Below are 16811 nucleotides of genomic sequence, written 5' to 3' on the forward strand. Positions count from 1 at the left end.
TAGAAAAGCAATATTTATAAAGCAAGTGAAAAGATTCTCACTCTGTTCAGGTCTCTCCCAAATATCTTCTAATGAATAAAGCTTGAAAAAAAAGTATTCAACACCCGACCACAAAATAAAATAAAATAAAATAAAAATGCAAGAAGCATCTTATAGTCTGAAACATATTTCAGTCAAATAATTTATCAGACACTTTTCTTCCCATCACCTGCATATGCAGAGTTCATTAAACAACTAACTGATGATTTATGCAGGGTAACTTCCTCAGCAGTGATTGTTATGCCAAGGAAAAAGTTATTTAATGATTGCAGATGCCCATACAATAAGATACAAATTTGTTTATTGCATGAACCAGTCAATCAATGTGAAGCACAGGCGGTGAATGGTGAAAACAGAAAGTGCAATGTTCCTTTTCCTTTTAATTCTAAAGGGAATATCTACACTATATTGTTGTCACTGAGAAGTGGGTCTCTGCTCTGAAATGTAGAACAAAATAATGTGGCATGACCTAGAAACTGTACAGTTTCTGTGGTTACAGAGGTAAAACCATGCTGCAAGCATGAGGCAATAGAACAAAATCACTGTTACATATGCAACTTAGCTCATGCATTCATCTTTAGAATCACAGAGAATTCAAGAAATGTCAACACATTAATTCTGAAAATCAGATCAACAACAACAAAAAAATCTTCAGACTATTTTAGTGCTCAAAAGCTGTACTTAATCCACAGGAACTGCAGTGAATCTGTAAAGATTGAATAGTACATCAATATTCTCAACACCAGATCAGTAACTTCACAACTCATTTATTGTCTTATATATGAATATTACAGCTCAGGCTTGTTCAAGTTCCACAAGGACTCCATGGCAATCTTTAGGGTGAAGAAAAATCACGGGTTTGCCATGTGCACCTATTTTTGGCTCTTCACTCAGTATTCGAATCTTTTTTTTCTTCAGTTCTGCCATAGCTGCGTTTATGTCATCAACCTTATGAAAGAAAAATATAGTTTACACAAACTGACACATTAAATTGTATTATGCACATTCTACATTTAGGAGCAATAATACAAATCCTTACTAAATTGTTATTTCTAAGTCCTAATATAATTGTGAAAATCAATTAAATTCTGAAATCGTTTTTAAAATCTAGTCTTAACAATAAAAATCCTACAGAAGTTTGCGTTTGTTACTTGAAGATTTTATAAAGTACCATTTCAGTAAATTCTAGTATATATTTAAGAAGTTATTAGATTAAATTTCATCATGCACAAAGCCCATTGATTTATGTTGTTACTTTATAAGGACTCTATAGATAATCTAAAATCTGTATTGCTATTAATAAGATTGTATTACTTTCAAAATATCATTAACTAAAGAAGAATTCCTCCCTGTCTAATTGATGACAGAACACTGACTCATTAGATGCTGCTGAAGAGGCAGGGCAATGGGCAGAAGGTAAAAAGAAATAGCCTACCAGATTTATATATACTACTTCTGAGTACGTTAAACTTTATCATGTTTCCTGACAAAAACCTTGGAATTACCAGAAACGTCCCCAGACTATGATCTAGTTTTCTTATTGAACTTAATTATAATAATAGCATTTAACATTAAATTTCAGTAGAGTTTCCTGCAGTAAAACATAATTAACAAAAAATGTCTTTGCTGTATTGTGTGATCTTAAGTCTCATGTCATGTCATCAGATGGTTTGGATACAAACCTTAAATGCATCCATCCTTTGAAATAATGAAATTAGCCCTCAGTTTAGCAAAGCCAATAGTCAGTAACCTAAAAAGACCTAGAATTAAAATAATAGCATTGCTGTTTTTCCAGACTGAGGTGTCTGGACATAACTCAGTGAATAAACATATATAATGAATTTTACAGAAGATACCTAGCCTTAACTTGGAGGAACAGACTTCGGTTAATTCCTACTCATTTGCTGTAGTTTTGTTCATGAGAATTCAGAAGTCACTACAGTTCTTCCTGCACATGACTACCAGCCAGCAAAAAAAGTAAAACCAAATGACTGTCAAGCATTATCTAAAAGAAGACAGCAAAGTGTCAGAAGTGTGCCATGCCTCCCTCCAGGTTGCTTCCCCAAGCAGAAAAGCTACCACAGCTGCTGCTCCTGTCCTGCAGAGATGGCCAGAAGAAGAACTGTGTCTGGGCTCAGATGGAATGAACTGTATCCCCAGGGAAGAAGTGAGAGCAAACTGTGGAAAGTCTGTGGTTTTATCTACATGTATATTAAGAGACTATCAGGCCTGGATTTCTCTCTTACCCTATCAGTTCTCCACCATGCTTTTTGTCACAGATACTGACTGATATGGCTTGATATGGCACAGATATGGCTTGTCTGGCATTATTTAATTTCTTCTAAAAATGCTTATTTTGTCCAAAGCAAATTCCCTATCAACACACCTTTCTAAATTTTTCCTTTAAATAATAAGACAGAAGGAAGAACAGAAAGGTATTTTAATAAACTCATCAGACTTCTTCTACAGTATGGAAAAGTATTTTTAAAATTAATCTTTTTGCAATACAATTGTTCAAGGAAAGGTATTTCTACAAAATATTTTAAAATTTCAAATGAACAAGCAATTGAGACTGATTTTTTTTTTTTTTTTTACAGTTTTTCTGAAAAGTATTTTTGCTCAACTTCAGAGGCGGACATACCTAGAAATGGTAGGATTTTCCATTCTGAGAGGAACGGGAAACTGGGGGAGGAGGCATTAACTTCTTTTTGATTGACTATGGTAGCAACCAAATCCGCTTTCAGTACTGCATAAACAGCAGCTCAACAACAGAAGGTTTTCTTTCCATGTGAATTGTTTGGTAACTTTCCATTTGAATTTACACGGAGACCACTAACATAGTTGATTTAGGACAATCTTTTTCTGAACTTACATTTATTTTGCTTAGAGAATCTAGTAGTCTCAGGACTTCACTTAGGAAAATCTGGCTGCAGGTAGCACTAGCTCACGCGTTTAATCAAAATTATCTGCTAGATTATGAATCCTGGCTTACTTGGCCTTATTGTATACTTGACTTATTGTATACAGTTGTCCAAAATGGGATCATTAGCATGTCCCATTCTTCTGTTTTCATAATTAACAGTATGGCTTCACTTGACAGTCATCTGTGGTTTGTCTGCAACAAGAAAGATTGTATTTCATACAAAACAGATCTACATAGAACAGCTTCAGCTGGTAACAGATATTTCTTGAAAATTCTTTAAAGGGGTTACATATTCTTGAAACTCTTGAGAGCTTTGAACTCTTTTTGCTGAGAAGTACCTACATCTTCCTCATCTCGTATGTCTAAGTGCCACTGGTCTCACAGAAGGCTTGAGGACTTTTTTTTGTTTTCCTGTAAATCACTTCTTTATTCTACACTCCCCATTTCCGATGTTCAGTTTCACATTTCTGTAACAGCAGCCTAGCAATTCTATTTGGGGTCAATTTAAACAGAATTAATTTTCTATTCTTGAACACCTGCACATACTCAAACTTAATGTAGGAAAAATTGCAATGCCTGTGCCTATGCAAAATTTCTCAATTTTCAATGAAAGCACGCAAATGCAAACACTGGTCTTGATAGATGAAATCTGAAAACAATTTCACTCACATCAGTAATCCCATTACTTTTTATTTATAACTCTTTGTACGAAATAATAAAGTCTGCAAGACTCAAATATGGAAAACATTGAAAACATTTATCATAGGCAGCAATATGGAATTTTGCATCTAACATCTACACTAAAACATGGGTATAATCCTCTTATACAAGTGAAACTTTGACAGATATGACAGTCTTATAAATATGTTTTTTACACAGGTCAATCCTATGAAAAAAATATTAATTTACTATCCATTGTCTTGCTATACAATACATTATGTTAAAATACCTCAATGCAGATATGATGCATTCCTCCAGTCTTGTTCTTTTGCAGAAAACTTGTAATGGGACTTTTCTCTCCTAAAGGGTGTAGAAGTTCCAGCTTTGTATTTCCCAACTCCACAAAAACAGTGTAGACACCATGTTCAGGCAGAGCAACCGTCTCGCTCACCTGTGCTCCTAACACATCTTTATACAAGGACTGAGCTTTCTCCAAATCAGGCACTGCAATTGCTACATGATTAAGTCGGCCCAGTTTCCACAAAGAGCTTGGAATGTTCTGAGAAACTGAATGCGATGATGCTAAAGTTCGTATCATAAGAGCTGAAGTCTGCAATCTGGTAAGAAGCCCTGAAAAAAAAAAAAGAATAGCACCGATATAATGCTTCTGAGAAATTAACAGTATCTGCTCTTTCCCCTTTTAATGAGGCCTATGTAACTCCTGTGTCATAAGCACACTAGTGTGGAAAGCTGAAGGTAAAAAAAAAAGTGTTGTAAATGCTTATATCTGTCTGTTAAAAATTGGAATACATGGCCAAACATAACAGTCAACTGCATAATGTACTTAAACGTTGCTTCTGAATTTTTCAAAGCTTCTTATAAAATAGAGAAAGAAACATATATTTCTGTATGTCCATACATATAGAAATTATAACAAACAAACAACAAACAAACAAAACCAATGACAGAAGTAACTGATATTGCACAATCCAAGAGAAAGATAAAAGACTTGAGCTCTTAGCTGTCAGAACTATAGCAAGAAAAGAAATGTCATCTTGTGTTTGAGGCTTAAGGGATACTAACTCTACTGATTTCTGATTTTTTCTCTGAAGAATTAAGTCTTTAGCCACTCATTTTTCATGTGCTGTACAGGTCTTATACTTAGTTTCAAGATGCTTAGAAATATTTCAGTTCTAAGTACTGTGAATAATACCACATTCTACTGACCAGTAACACTTTAGCTTATCCTTAAAAGGTAAAAATCGTATTTCCTTTTTTAATTCAACTAGTGCCACTGACTTCAGCATGACTTACAAAAGAGAAAGATTATGTTTTGTCTCATCATAAATGAAACGATAATGAAAAAAAAATACTGGATGACAATATGGCACAAAGGCAAGGGCTAACATCTAGATGATGACAAAAGATGCAACAGTCTTGGAGAAACTTGGGGCCATAAAAAACTTAGATGTCTATTGAACTCTTCACAGACTGCTCTGACAAGACAGTTCTGACCTTTGCACTGTCATATTTCTGTGCTGCCCACAGTTAGTTCTAAAGTTGCTTGATTTTTAAAAAGTCAGGGAAAAAAAAGTAAAATTAGGATAATTACAAATAAAAATGAATCTATCAAAGTAGTACACTTTGGAAAGATGGGGGGGGACGGGACTGCAGTCTTATCAATTGTGTCTCACACCACAATTAGAATTAAATGAAAGGGTATATTGATAAAGGCAGCATTTGAATTTCATGCTGATTTGCTTTAGGCCATGTCGGAGTTCCCAATGTCTCAAGGCCAAGCTGGAGGCATCTCAGCATTCTGGAAGTCTTTGATGCATTCTTAGCTTTAAATTCACAAATGTGCCATTTTACTAAGCGATTGTGCCAGGGAGGCACTGAAATTTTGGATGCTTTCCAAGACACTTAGGATAACTTGGCTTACATTTTTCAGGCTCTCTGTACTCTGGAAAGTTAGTAATACCTGTAAGGTTAGCAGTAGCTGTAATTAATCATCTGGTTTGACTGTGGGAAACACAACTACCATTTAACTGGAAGGCTACAGCTGTCAGTTTATTTTTCTTCACAAAGAATGATACAGTACTGATAGATATACGTGCATGTGTTTATGTGTAAGCTGATGTGATTTTTTTGGACTTCAGCAAGGCTTTTGACATGGTTTCCCATAGGATCCTACTGGACAAAATGTCCACCATACAGCTAAATAAAAACATCATACGATGGGTGAGCAATTGGCTAACGGGCAGGGCCCAAAGGGTTATGGTGAATGGCGCTGCGTCAGGCTGGCGGGTGGTCACTAGTGGGGTCCCTCAAGGCTCCATTTTAGGGCCGGTACTTTTCAATATTTTTATAAACGATCTGGATGTAGGAATAGAAGGTATTTTGAGCAAGTTTGCTGATGACACCAAACTTGGAGGAGTTGTGGACTCGAATGAGGGTGGAAAGGCCTTGCAGAGGGATCTGGATAGGTTGGAGAGCTGAGCGATCGCCAACCACATGAAGTTCAATAGGAGCAAGTGCCGGGTCCTGCACCTGGGACGGGGAAACCCTGGCTGCACGTACAGACTGGGTGATGAGACGCTGGAGAGCAGCCTAGAAGAGAGGGATCTGGGGGTCGTGGTAGACAGCAAGTTGAATATGAGCCAGCAGTGTGCCCTGGCAGCCAGGAGGGCCAACCGTGTCCTGGGGTGCATCAAGCACGGCATCGCTAGTAGGTCGAGGGAGGTGATTGTCCCGCTCTACTCTGCGCTGGTGCGGCCTCACCTTGAGTACTGTGTGCAGTTCTGGGCACCACAGTATAAAAAGGACATGAAACTGTTGGAGAGTGTCCAGAGGAGGGCTACGAAGATGGTGAAAGGCCTGGAGGGGAAGACGTACGAGGAACGGCTGAGGGCACTGGGCCTGTTCAGCCTGGAGAAGAGGAGGCTGAGGGGAGACCTCATCGCAGTCTACAACTTCCTCGTAAGGGGGTGTCGAGAGGCAGGAGACCTTTTCTCCATTAACACCAGCGACAGGACCCGCCGGAACGGGGTTAAGCTGAGGCAGGGGAAGTTTAGGCTTGACAGAAGGAGGGGGTTCTTCACAGAGAGAGTGGTTGCACACTGGAACAGGCTCCCCAGGGAAGTGGTCACTGCACCGAGCCTGACTGAATTTAAGAAGAGATTGGACTGTGCACTTAGTCACATGGTCTGAACTTTTGGGTAGACCTGTGCGGTGTCAAGAGTTGGACTTGATGATCCTTAAGGGTCCCTTCCAACTCAGGATACTCTATGATTCTATGATTCTATGAATTACAACATGAAATTCACATAATTTCGAATACTACCATGAGAGTAAGTGTACTCAAAATCTTTTGAAAATATTAAATCAACAGCCTACATTAAGAGCTTTCATAAACCTGCTCACTTCTCCAAGGAACTGCTCTGGTGTATCTCTTGCCAGCCTTTCACACAGTGCATCCTGTCATCACTTTCATCGCAGCCAGAAGTTCTGGAAAATTCTTTTTTACTTTTGTTACCATTAGGCTATAATAGTGACAGTATTGCAACTGAATATTTCAAAGCTTTTTACATATTAAAAAAAAAATCCACTAGCAACTTCACAGCAGAAAAATTCTTGTTTTTCCAATGTCTCTGCTGAATCTATTCAGTAGCTACAGTTGCTGTCTGAATGGAACTGTGTCAGGGGTGAACAAAGCAGTTGCCTGAGGAAGCAATACTTTGCAGTGCTCTGTAATGTACAAAACAAGAAACATGCAGTATCTAGTTGGCATAATTAGCAGCATGGATAAATAACTTGACCGGATCACCGAAGTAAATAATGCATTAAAAAACAAAAAAAAAGTCAAATGTTTTTTCCATCTACCCGGGATCAGTAGCTGTTTGCTGGCATTAATACTTAAGGCCTGATCCAATTATTGGTGAAGCAAGAGAAACTCTTTCACTTAGAGAAAGTCAGTATTTACCAAAAGAGAAAAACACTGTGAAAGGACTGCTTAATACACTTACATTTTTGATGTTTTCTATAGCACTTTTGTTCTTTCGTCCCTGCTTCCAAATATTAACATCCCGTGACTGAGTGGAAATGCTAGTAATGTAGATTTTCAAGTAATCTTTACAGATGGGAATGGGCAAAATTTTTCTCAATCATCTTTATATCTCCTGTAATCATCTGTAATTCTTTCTGTACCTCACAGCGGGCAAAAGATTACATGGCTATTATAATTTATTCTGTATTACGTCTATTTTCAAGTAAATTGACATTTGACACAAATAAGATAGACTGCCACTCAGCTATTACTGAAGCAATGGCAAAAGAAATAGAAGAAGTTAATTTTGTTGGGTTCAGCTCAAGAAACATTTGATTTTTTTGCAGTGTTTCCAGGAAAGGTAAGAGTGAAGAAGTAAAGAATAATCCTAAAATTCTTGTAAAGTCAAAGATACTCATATAGCAGTATTTTTTATGTGTCTCTCCATATCTTCCCCATAAGGTGGTAGGACTGTATTTTTCTGGTGATGATGTAGGGACAGAGAACTCTAGAGTTTGTTGTTTGTTTTTTTTTTTAATAATCTTTTATCTAAGAAGACTTGTGAATTTATTCTAGCTGTAGTCATATGCATATAGAGCTTTAATTTTAAACACACAAATATCATTATGAATTGGCTGAGAATAAACAAAAGACACTTGTGTGTTTTTTTTTTCTGGCATTATACAGATTAGTAACTATATAGTTACTGTAATTCTACTTCTATTAATATAATTCTAATCTTTACTCATTTTCGTGTCTCTGGTCTCATTTTTGTGCTACAAAGTAGCACACTCAATGATCAAAAGCTGACCCTGAAATGAAAAAGAAAGCTTTTTAGCAGCTTCAGACTGAAATTCATGTTTCAGGAAAGAAACAGTGCAAGTTATGCATATATCACAAAACCAGTCCTTTGTTCAGGTAAATGTTGTGGCTAAACTCTTTAATCACAAAACATTCATCCAGTAACTTACAGAATTATGCAATTAATTCTGAACTTTCTCCAATGCTAAAAAATAGACATTCTCTGAAGTCTATTTTATTATATGTCTTCTGAAGCCAATGGACACTGTGACTGAAGTTATCTGTCCAAGTATCTGTCCTGTTTGAAAAACTTTTGCATGCTGCCCAGCGGCACCATGCAGTTTTTCTATGCCTGGCATACATTCATCATTTGCCCCTGCTGTTTTTGTTGTTGTTTCGCCTTGTTTTTGCAAAGACCTGATTTTTCGCACGCTAACAACCAAGTCAGAATGTTTCTAGGTATTTTGTCCTTCAGAGAAGATTCATCGGACCTTGTTCTCGTACATGATCGCTGTCTTGCCTTCACCCCGTCCCCCCCGAGCGCCTCACAGCCCCGCACCCCCCCGCCCGGCCGCGCGTTACCGGCCGCCGCCCGCCGCCAGCCGCCCGCCATTTTGCCGCTCGCCGCCTCCCGGCCGCGGGGGGCGCCCTGACGGCGCGGGGCGGGGCAAGATGGCGGCGCGCAGCGGGCTGGAGGCCGCGCTCAGGGTGGCGGGCGCCGCTGCCGCGCGGCCCGACCACTTCCTGAGGTACCGCCGGCGGCCGCGGCGCTGCGGGAGGGGGCGAGGGCGCGGGGGGCTCCTGGCGGCGCGCGGAGCCCACCTGAAGCGCCGTGTGGGCGGCGGGGCTGCCGGCAGCCGGGAGCGAGGGGTCTGCGTGTGTGCCGGCTGCGCTGCGGGGCCGGGACGGGCCGGGACGGGCCGGGAGGGAGGGAACGCCCGGGTGAAGGCTTGCGATAGTCGTGATAATCGCGTGGGTGTCCCGGGGGTGCGAGCGAGGGGAAGCTGAAAGGCTTAAAAATGGTGAGGCGTCTGCTGCTGGGAGCGCTCGGTAGCGGCGCTCAGCCACGTGGGGAGTTGCGCAAAAGCTGTGAGTGTTGGAAAGGGCCGGCAGGGAGCTGCAGGGGGACCATGCGGGTACCTTACTGGGGCTGGGAATGAAGGAAAGCCAGCTAACTTCGAGAAAAAAAAAAAAAAAAAAAAAAAAAAAAAGTAGCTGTTGTGCTTTTTAAAGCTTTAACTTTTTTCTCTTCCTTCTAGTGTACAAGATGGGCTGGCTGCTGAGTTCAGAGCGTTAACAAAGACTCTATACGACTTAAATAAAGCTCTGGGAAGCAGTATAGTTCGTGGGAGTCCTCTAAAAGAGCTGGTGATAGAAAACTTCGATGAAGAACAGATTTGGCAACAACTAGAGCTCCAGAATAATGCAATTCTTGACTTTTTCAAGAAATCCATTGCAAGGGATGCCAGTGATAAAGATCTTTGCCTTGTCTCAGACCAGGAAGATGATGGTTCTGATGCAGAGGCTAGCAGTGATAATGAATTGGAAGACGTAATGGAAGCAGAAACTGAACAGGAGAGTGTCTCTACAAAACAAGAAACTAAAGCTAAAGAAAAGCAAAGTAAACCCAAAGAAGCCATAACGCAGAAATACAGTGATGAGGATTCTGATGTAGACTTTGATATTGATGCACTAGAAGAACAAACTCAAATAGCAAAGGAAACAACATTGAAAAAAAAAGGAAGAAAATCTGTAGTGGATGACAAGTTTTTCAAGCTGGCTGAGATGGAAGCTTTTTTAGAGCACGCAGAGAAGGAAAATAGGGAGAGGGAGGAGGAGGAAGACGATATCAACTACTTTGAGGACATCATCTCAGATGATGAGGAAGAGGAGTCTGAAGAAACTAAAGTCAAAGTAAGAAGATAGTAAACTATCTGAACTCTTTTATTTAAATCAAGATCTGATACCTGTTAGGTTTACTCTAAATTGTTGAGCTCACAGGAGAAACTGCCAAGTTAAAATGATTGGAAAACTAACGATTGCTGTTAATATTTGATGTTAAGTATTTGGTAGCAAAATGCACCAATGCATAAGTACATACTGTCTTCCCATTCTAGTCTCTGTTTAGATGGATTTTAGGTTTCTGCATGGATTAAGGATTTGGTGGTCATGTCGTCAGAAATACGAGACCTTGCAAAATAGGTGATCCAGCTTAGCAAGAAAGCTGCGTTGCTCAACATTGATGTCTTGTGATTGGGGATCACTAAGGTGACTGATGCAGAGCAAAGGTGGCTTGGCTACTTCTTTTTACAGGGAAAGGGCTTTGTAACTCAAATTTTGCAAGTTGCCGAGTACTTGTTTCAAAAACTAATCTTTTCTTACTTAAAGTTGCCAGAGATTCTTGCTTGCAAGAACTCTGCCCAGGGCATAAGGAAGGATGTACGCATACCAGTGAATAATCAGAAAAAATCATTGCTCTCTGACTTCAGCACATGTTGAAGTTAGAAATGAATTTAAGTGGCAGAATGCTCTTGAGTACTTGTAAAAGAGGCTAATTTTACAGAGATGCTCTGCCCTAGGTTAATGCTTCAGTAAACTGAACTGCTATTACACAAGTCATGCTATTCCCCAGATGTTAGCCTTTCAGAGGCAGGCTGCTCTTAGACTTCTGTCATCCTAACTGCTTTTTTGGTTTTTGTTTTCCCTGTCACCTTAGTCAGTTAAAAGTTCTAGAGACCTGACGTACAAAGACTTCTTTGATCCTGTTGATGACAATGATGACTTAGTAGCTAATGGTGTTGAAGATGATCAGGAAGAGGAAGCAGACAGTGCTATTGAAAAGGAGAATGAAGAAAGCATGTCTGAGTAAGTATTTGCATTATTTGCAGTTAAGTGTCTTTATAATTTTACACTGAAGAGTGGCACTGTTCAAGAAGAAAATAAATTGTGAATTCCAGGTTCACTTTAGTCATGGTTTATCATTTTCTGTTATCTGTTGTATGTTCATGGATTGCATTGTTATCTTAGTCAAACAGTAGTTTTACTTGCTTTCGTAGTGTTGTTTCTTGGGATTTATTTCAGTAAATGATATAATAGCTATAACTTCAGCTTTTTAAGGTTATTTTTTGATGTATAGAAGTTTCCACAGTGTCTTTGTCTTTAGACTTCAATGAAAGTCTATTGCAGTTCTTAACTATCGGTTAGTTGTAACAGGTAAAGTTGTAATGGCTGAAATATCTTCAAGCACAAATGTTAGTGGCTTTTTAACCTTTACTTCATTTTAAATTGTATTTTAATTTTACAGGGTGGAGGATATTAATGAGATGATTGAGAATGTGAGAGGTAAAAAGGCCTCTTCAAAAGTTACTTTTAGATTGCCAGATGACAGTGAAACTGAAGACAGTACTGACATGCAATTAGAGAAGGGCATCGATCCCAGTGAAATAAAGTCATCTTTTGAAAAGAGACAGGAAAAGGTAATTGTCTTATCGTTTTGCTAATACTTTTAAACAGTGACCAGTGTTTTATAATAATCGTGTACATGGCATACATGAAGGGACTTCTTAATAAAAATAAAGTAGTTTATCAGATGTGTGTATGCAATTACGTATCCTCACATTATATGAGGAGGATTTGGAAGTACCTGAAATGGCTATGGATTTCTTGCCTTGAGTTTACTTGTGAACTGTTTTAAACTTTTTAGGAAATCGTTTTTCCTTTTTTTTTTTTTTAGTTGAGTGAAAAAATAAAAAGTTTAGAAGAAGAGTTGTTAGAAGAGAAACCTTGGCAGCTTAAAGGAGAAGTGACTGGACAAAAGCGACCGGAAAATAGCCTTTTGGAGGAAACAATACTCTTTGATCATGCAGTCCGAATGGGTAAGTATTGAGGGAGGGCTTTCTTGAGAGTATATTGCCATACCAAGTTGGATTGCCTTGCCTGTGAGCGTGATGACAACACCCATGACTTGAGAGCAGGGTAACAAAAACACTAGTTAAACTTTTCAGCACGTCTTTGAGGCAGTGCATTTTCGTTGTGGAAATTACAGGAAGTCATCTTGGTTCACTTGGTTGAATTTACCTGAAAATTCATTAATTCAGTGGCAGTTTTAGTCACTTACAAGGCATACATAACATCATTCTCTTTCCCATCTTCATTTCTCTCCAAGGTAGTGGAAGAAAACATTATTTGCTTGACTTCATCAATCTCTAGGTCAAGAAAAACTTTCAACTACTACATATTTGTTGAGGCTTTACTTCGTTTTCTTTTTTTTTTTTTCTTTCTTTTTGATTCCTCAGAGCAAAAAGTGTTTCTTGCTGGAGAAACATTAATCTTTTCTTCTTCTTTTCAGCTCCTGTGATCACAGAGGAAACTACTTTTCAGCTTGAAGATATCATTAAACAGAGAATATTGGATGAGGTTAATATCTTGCTTGCTCTTCTCCATTTTTACATTTTGTTCCTTGACTTTATTCACAGGGCAAATTCTAAGAAAGTTTAAACTCTTAACATGTTAAGTATAGAGTTTTCTTGATTAATTTCTCCAACTGAATGTTTCATTTTGCCTTAATGAATGGGGCTTCAGAGTCTAATCTTTTTTTTTTTTTTTTTAAAGTATGTGTTATAAGCTAGGTTTTGATTTTCTTCAAACTAAAGATTATTTACAGATAAAGAGGAGGAACTCTAAGGAGTTCCTCTGGAATATAATGCCAGTCTCACTTTTTTTCTGTGATCCTAGTTGTGTAGTTCTTTATGCATCCTAAATAGTAACCAAAGCTCAAATGTGTAAAATTTTTCTTAAAAGTCACTGATAAAAGACTTGTATCTCACAATTTGTTGAGGCTTACTATTTGCTAAATAAATAAGTAAAATTACATAATGGAAGAGTATCTAAGGAAATTACACATTTGCAATTAATTACACTATTTTTGCCCTGATTCACTGAAAATGTGTACACAAGCTTGAGTATGTGTCTTCTATTCTTCAAATTAAAGTGTGAACTTCCTGAGTTCCTGGGGAAGCCACACATGTGAGTTAGTTAAAATGTCAGATAAGTAATGTTCTAAATAAGCTGTAGCAACTAACACGTTTAGTCGTCTGTAGTTGTATTTGGTTGTTAATTTATGACTTTCTCAGGCATGGGACGATGTAGAACCAAAAGAAAAACCAAAAGAGGATGCCTTTGAATACAAGAAGCGTATCACTTTGGACCATGAAAAAAGTAAACTGAGTCTTGCTGAGATCTATGAGCAAGAATACTTGAAACTTCACCAGGTAACGCAAACAATGCCTTTCCTATTGCTTTGAAGTTTGCATCACATAAGCATATATATTCACTTGTATGCTACTAGGTGTTTTAAGCTTTATGGAATTACTTCACACTTCCTCTGAGCGTTCATGTGGCATGTGGAATGGCTCTGAATTGCATACTGTGTTACCAGTCTTGCCAAAGTGAAATTGCTTTATGAGTGGTGTTGCATTAACATTACATTATTAATCTAGCAAAAAACTGAAGAGGAAGAAAATCCTGAACACAAAGAAATTCAGGAAATGATGGATTCTCTCTTCCTGCAACTGGATGCACTTTGTAATTTCCACTTCACACCCAAACCAGTAAGTAGTTCAGTTTCGAAGTTACTCTTTTCCTTTATTTTCTTTGAAACTGGAGAATTTTCATTTCCCAAGTATATTTTGAGTAAACATTGAACTTGTACTTTTTTTGTATTAAACGCACTATAACTGCCTCTAAATATAACCAAATATTTAGTGTGTTCAGTTACATGTAAACTCCATTCCTTTGAGATGGTGTACTTAGTCCTGAATATTTTTTTATTTCTAGCCTGTGCCAGAAGTGAAAATAGTCTCAAACCTGCCAGCTATCACTATGGAAGAAGTAGCACCTGTTGCTGTTAGTGACGCTGCTCTCTTAGCACCAGAGGAGATCAAGGTAAAACCAAACAAAAACCAAAACCCAACCAAATAACACACAAACAAACAAACAGAAAAATCAAGGATCTGTATTCACAACAGAAGGGTGTAGTGGATGCCAGATCAGTGGGAGGATTCTGCTACCCCATCCACTCAAGGTTACTTACCTCATGAACCTCCATGCCTAGCATTTTAAAAACAAACTCTTTCCACTCCTTCCAGTTATTTATCAGACCATGCTAGGTCATGATACTAACTTACGGATGGTTTTTATTCTTGATTTGTGATGGTAATTGTTTTTACCATTATATAGCTGGGTAGAAGGGGAAGTTAAACAGCAATAGACTGTCAATTGTACAAACACTACTACCAGCTTCTGGCTGTTTTCAGTCTATGCCTTAATGTGTCAGACACCTGAAATAATGGAAACACTAAGACAGGCTTAAATACTCACTAAAACTCACTAAAGTGAGTTTTCTTTTGCATGCTTATATATATTTTTTTCTCTTTAGGAAAAGAACAAAGCTGGTGATGTAAAAACAGACGCAGAAAAGACTTCCACAGACAAAAAACGAGAGCGAAGGAAGAAAAAGCTTCGTAAACGTATAAAGCTAAGGGAAAAGGAGAAACGTCAAAAGCTTCTTGAAAAGAAGAAATCGGAGCAAGGCATAAAACTCAGCAAAAAAGCTGCTGCAGCGAAATTGAAAAAGCTTACAAAAGAAGGCAAAGCAACTCTGCTCAAGGTAATGCTGTCTCGAGTAGTCCTGTTTAACTTAATTTTCTTTAGCTGATGAGCTCTAAAATCCCAGGGGTAGATAACGTTTAACACAGTTAGAAGAAAGGATTTGCTTCTCTCCTATCCCTCTAGGCATCACTACACCTCCTACCATCCCCTCAGAAATTCTTGTACCAAGTGGTGTATCTGCTTGCCTACACAAACCTTGATACCTTATTTATGTTTGAGTAAATATAAAAAGTACAACTGCTGGAAAGGAAGAGGTAGGAAGTAGACATGGAAAGGATGTATTTTTTTTTCCTCCCCCTTTTTTTCCTTGTATTCTTTTGAGCTGCAGTTTTGGAAGTACCAGTCTAATACGTGCATGGAACTGAATGCAAAGTAGTGTTGAATGTCTTTTTTTACTCCTGATTTTGCTGATTACCCTACGAATGTGATGTCAGGAGAGCAGCCTGAAAAAACACAACTCTGAGTTGTGCTCTGTATTGACCTCCTTTTTATAATGCATATTCATGTAGATGTTATTACTTGAATTATGAATAAATCATGCCTTATTGGTTGTTGGAACCTGCAGAAGCTTATTCAGGGTGAGATATACTAAATGAGAAGATTAATCTTGGATGTGTAGATAATCTTTAGATAAGGAAAAACATGAACTGTATGATAAAATTACTTTATATCATAGTACTCTCACAGAACAAATAATTGTTTGTGTTAGGTACTACTTTTTATTTCAAAGTTCAGAAGGTGGTGTTCCTGCAAATACTAGAACTCAGTCTCTTATTTCTTGTGTTTGAACTGTCCCACTTGACTAAATGGGACTGACTACTTGCATGTATAACTCAAAATGAGGTTTCTACTTAGGTCTCTGTAAACTTTGAGTAACCGAACTTCAAACTATGATGTTTCTGTTGGCTTTTTTACGTTTTGTGGAGCTTTCTTTATAATCCTAGCAGATTGATTTTGTGCTTTGCATGCTATAAAAAAGTAAATTTATATTCCACCTGCGATGCCTTATAAATTAATTTTTTTTAAATGTCTGAAATTCTGGTGTATTGGGAAATAACTTCATTACTTTTAAACCACTTCTGTTTACCTTTTCAAAAGACCAACAAAATACAAAACGTAAGTTCAGTAATTGTAGTTTATTATGCAGTTGTAGCTCACATGCCTTAGTTCCCTACTATGCCAAATCAGGACTAGAAAGGAAGCTTAATCTTTAGCCGGAATGGCGTAAGAATCTGCTGAAAAGAGATGACTCTCTGCAAATTAATTAGTACTTACATATGATATTTGACTTTTAAAAGAAATGATAAATAATATAGTGGTATTGTCTGTATGTTTCTTGGTGTTATAACAAATATTGGTTCCATTGACAGGATGAAGGAAAAGACAAGGCCTTGAAATCATCCCAAGCCTTCTTTTCTCAGTTACAAGACCAAGTGAAAATGCAAGTCAAAGATGCAACCAAATTAAAGAAGAAACAAAAGAAGCAGAAAGAAGTCTCTGTCCATAAACTTAAATTGTAATTTAAGTTTAATACATGCTCTGTCTTGTATTTATTAAAATGTTTCTACTTTAATGCTGCATTGGAATAAATGCTGGGTTTTATACAAAATTAAAATGTTCTGTGAACCTCTATTGTGTTATTCCCTATTTTTTTTTCTTCCTACTGTTGAACTC

At 37.9% G+C, this 16811-nt stretch overlaps 2 protein-coding genes and 1 long non-coding RNA gene across 4 annotated transcripts in view; 2 read left to right on the top strand and 1 right to left on the bottom strand.

Annotated features, from left to right (window-relative positions):
* Positions 1-2994, top strand: part of LOC110353795 (uncharacterized) — a 70830-nt gene extending 67836 nt beyond the window's left edge. The window contains exon 5 of one of the 2 annotated variants that reach the window (XR_011811996.1): positions 2637-2994. This is a non-coding gene — a long non-coding RNA (uncharacterized lncRNA). Of the gene's footprint in view, positions 1-2092; positions 2508-2636 lie in introns of those variants that run through there. The other variant, XR_003499796.3, reaches the window with a different exon arrangement.
* MCEE (methylmalonyl-CoA epimerase) lies at positions 791-9160 on the bottom strand. Its single transcript, XM_027466202.3, has 3 exons — positions 9051-9160; positions 3912-4252; positions 791-987 (listed from the first exon to the last, which is right to left on the bottom strand). Exons 1-3 carry the CDS (start codon positions 9079-9081, stop codon positions 835-837), a joined length of 525 nt encoding a protein of 174 aa, XP_027322003.2. The 5' UTR covers positions 9082-9160; the 3' UTR covers positions 791-834.
* MPHOSPH10 (M-phase phosphoprotein 10) lies at positions 9087-16767 on the top strand. Its single transcript, XM_027466201.3, has 11 exons — positions 9087-9217; positions 9728-10382; positions 11185-11333; positions 11773-11944; positions 12202-12343; positions 12817-12884; positions 13601-13738; positions 13967-14077; positions 14304-14411; positions 14905-15135; positions 16508-16767. Exons 1-11 carry the CDS (start codon positions 9141-9143, stop codon positions 16655-16657), a joined length of 2001 nt encoding a protein of 666 aa, XP_027322002.2. The 5' UTR covers positions 9087-9140; the 3' UTR covers positions 16658-16767.
* Positions 16768-16811: the final 44 nt, after the last annotated feature.

The sequence above is a fragment of the Anas platyrhynchos genome, chromosome 11 (assembly GCF_047663525.1).
Source record: "Anas platyrhynchos isolate ZD024472 breed Pekin duck chromosome 11, IASCAAS_PekinDuck_T2T, whole genome shotgun sequence".
In the NCBI taxonomy this organism is placed as follows: Eukaryota; Metazoa; Chordata; class Aves; order Anseriformes; family Anatidae; genus Anas; species Anas platyrhynchos.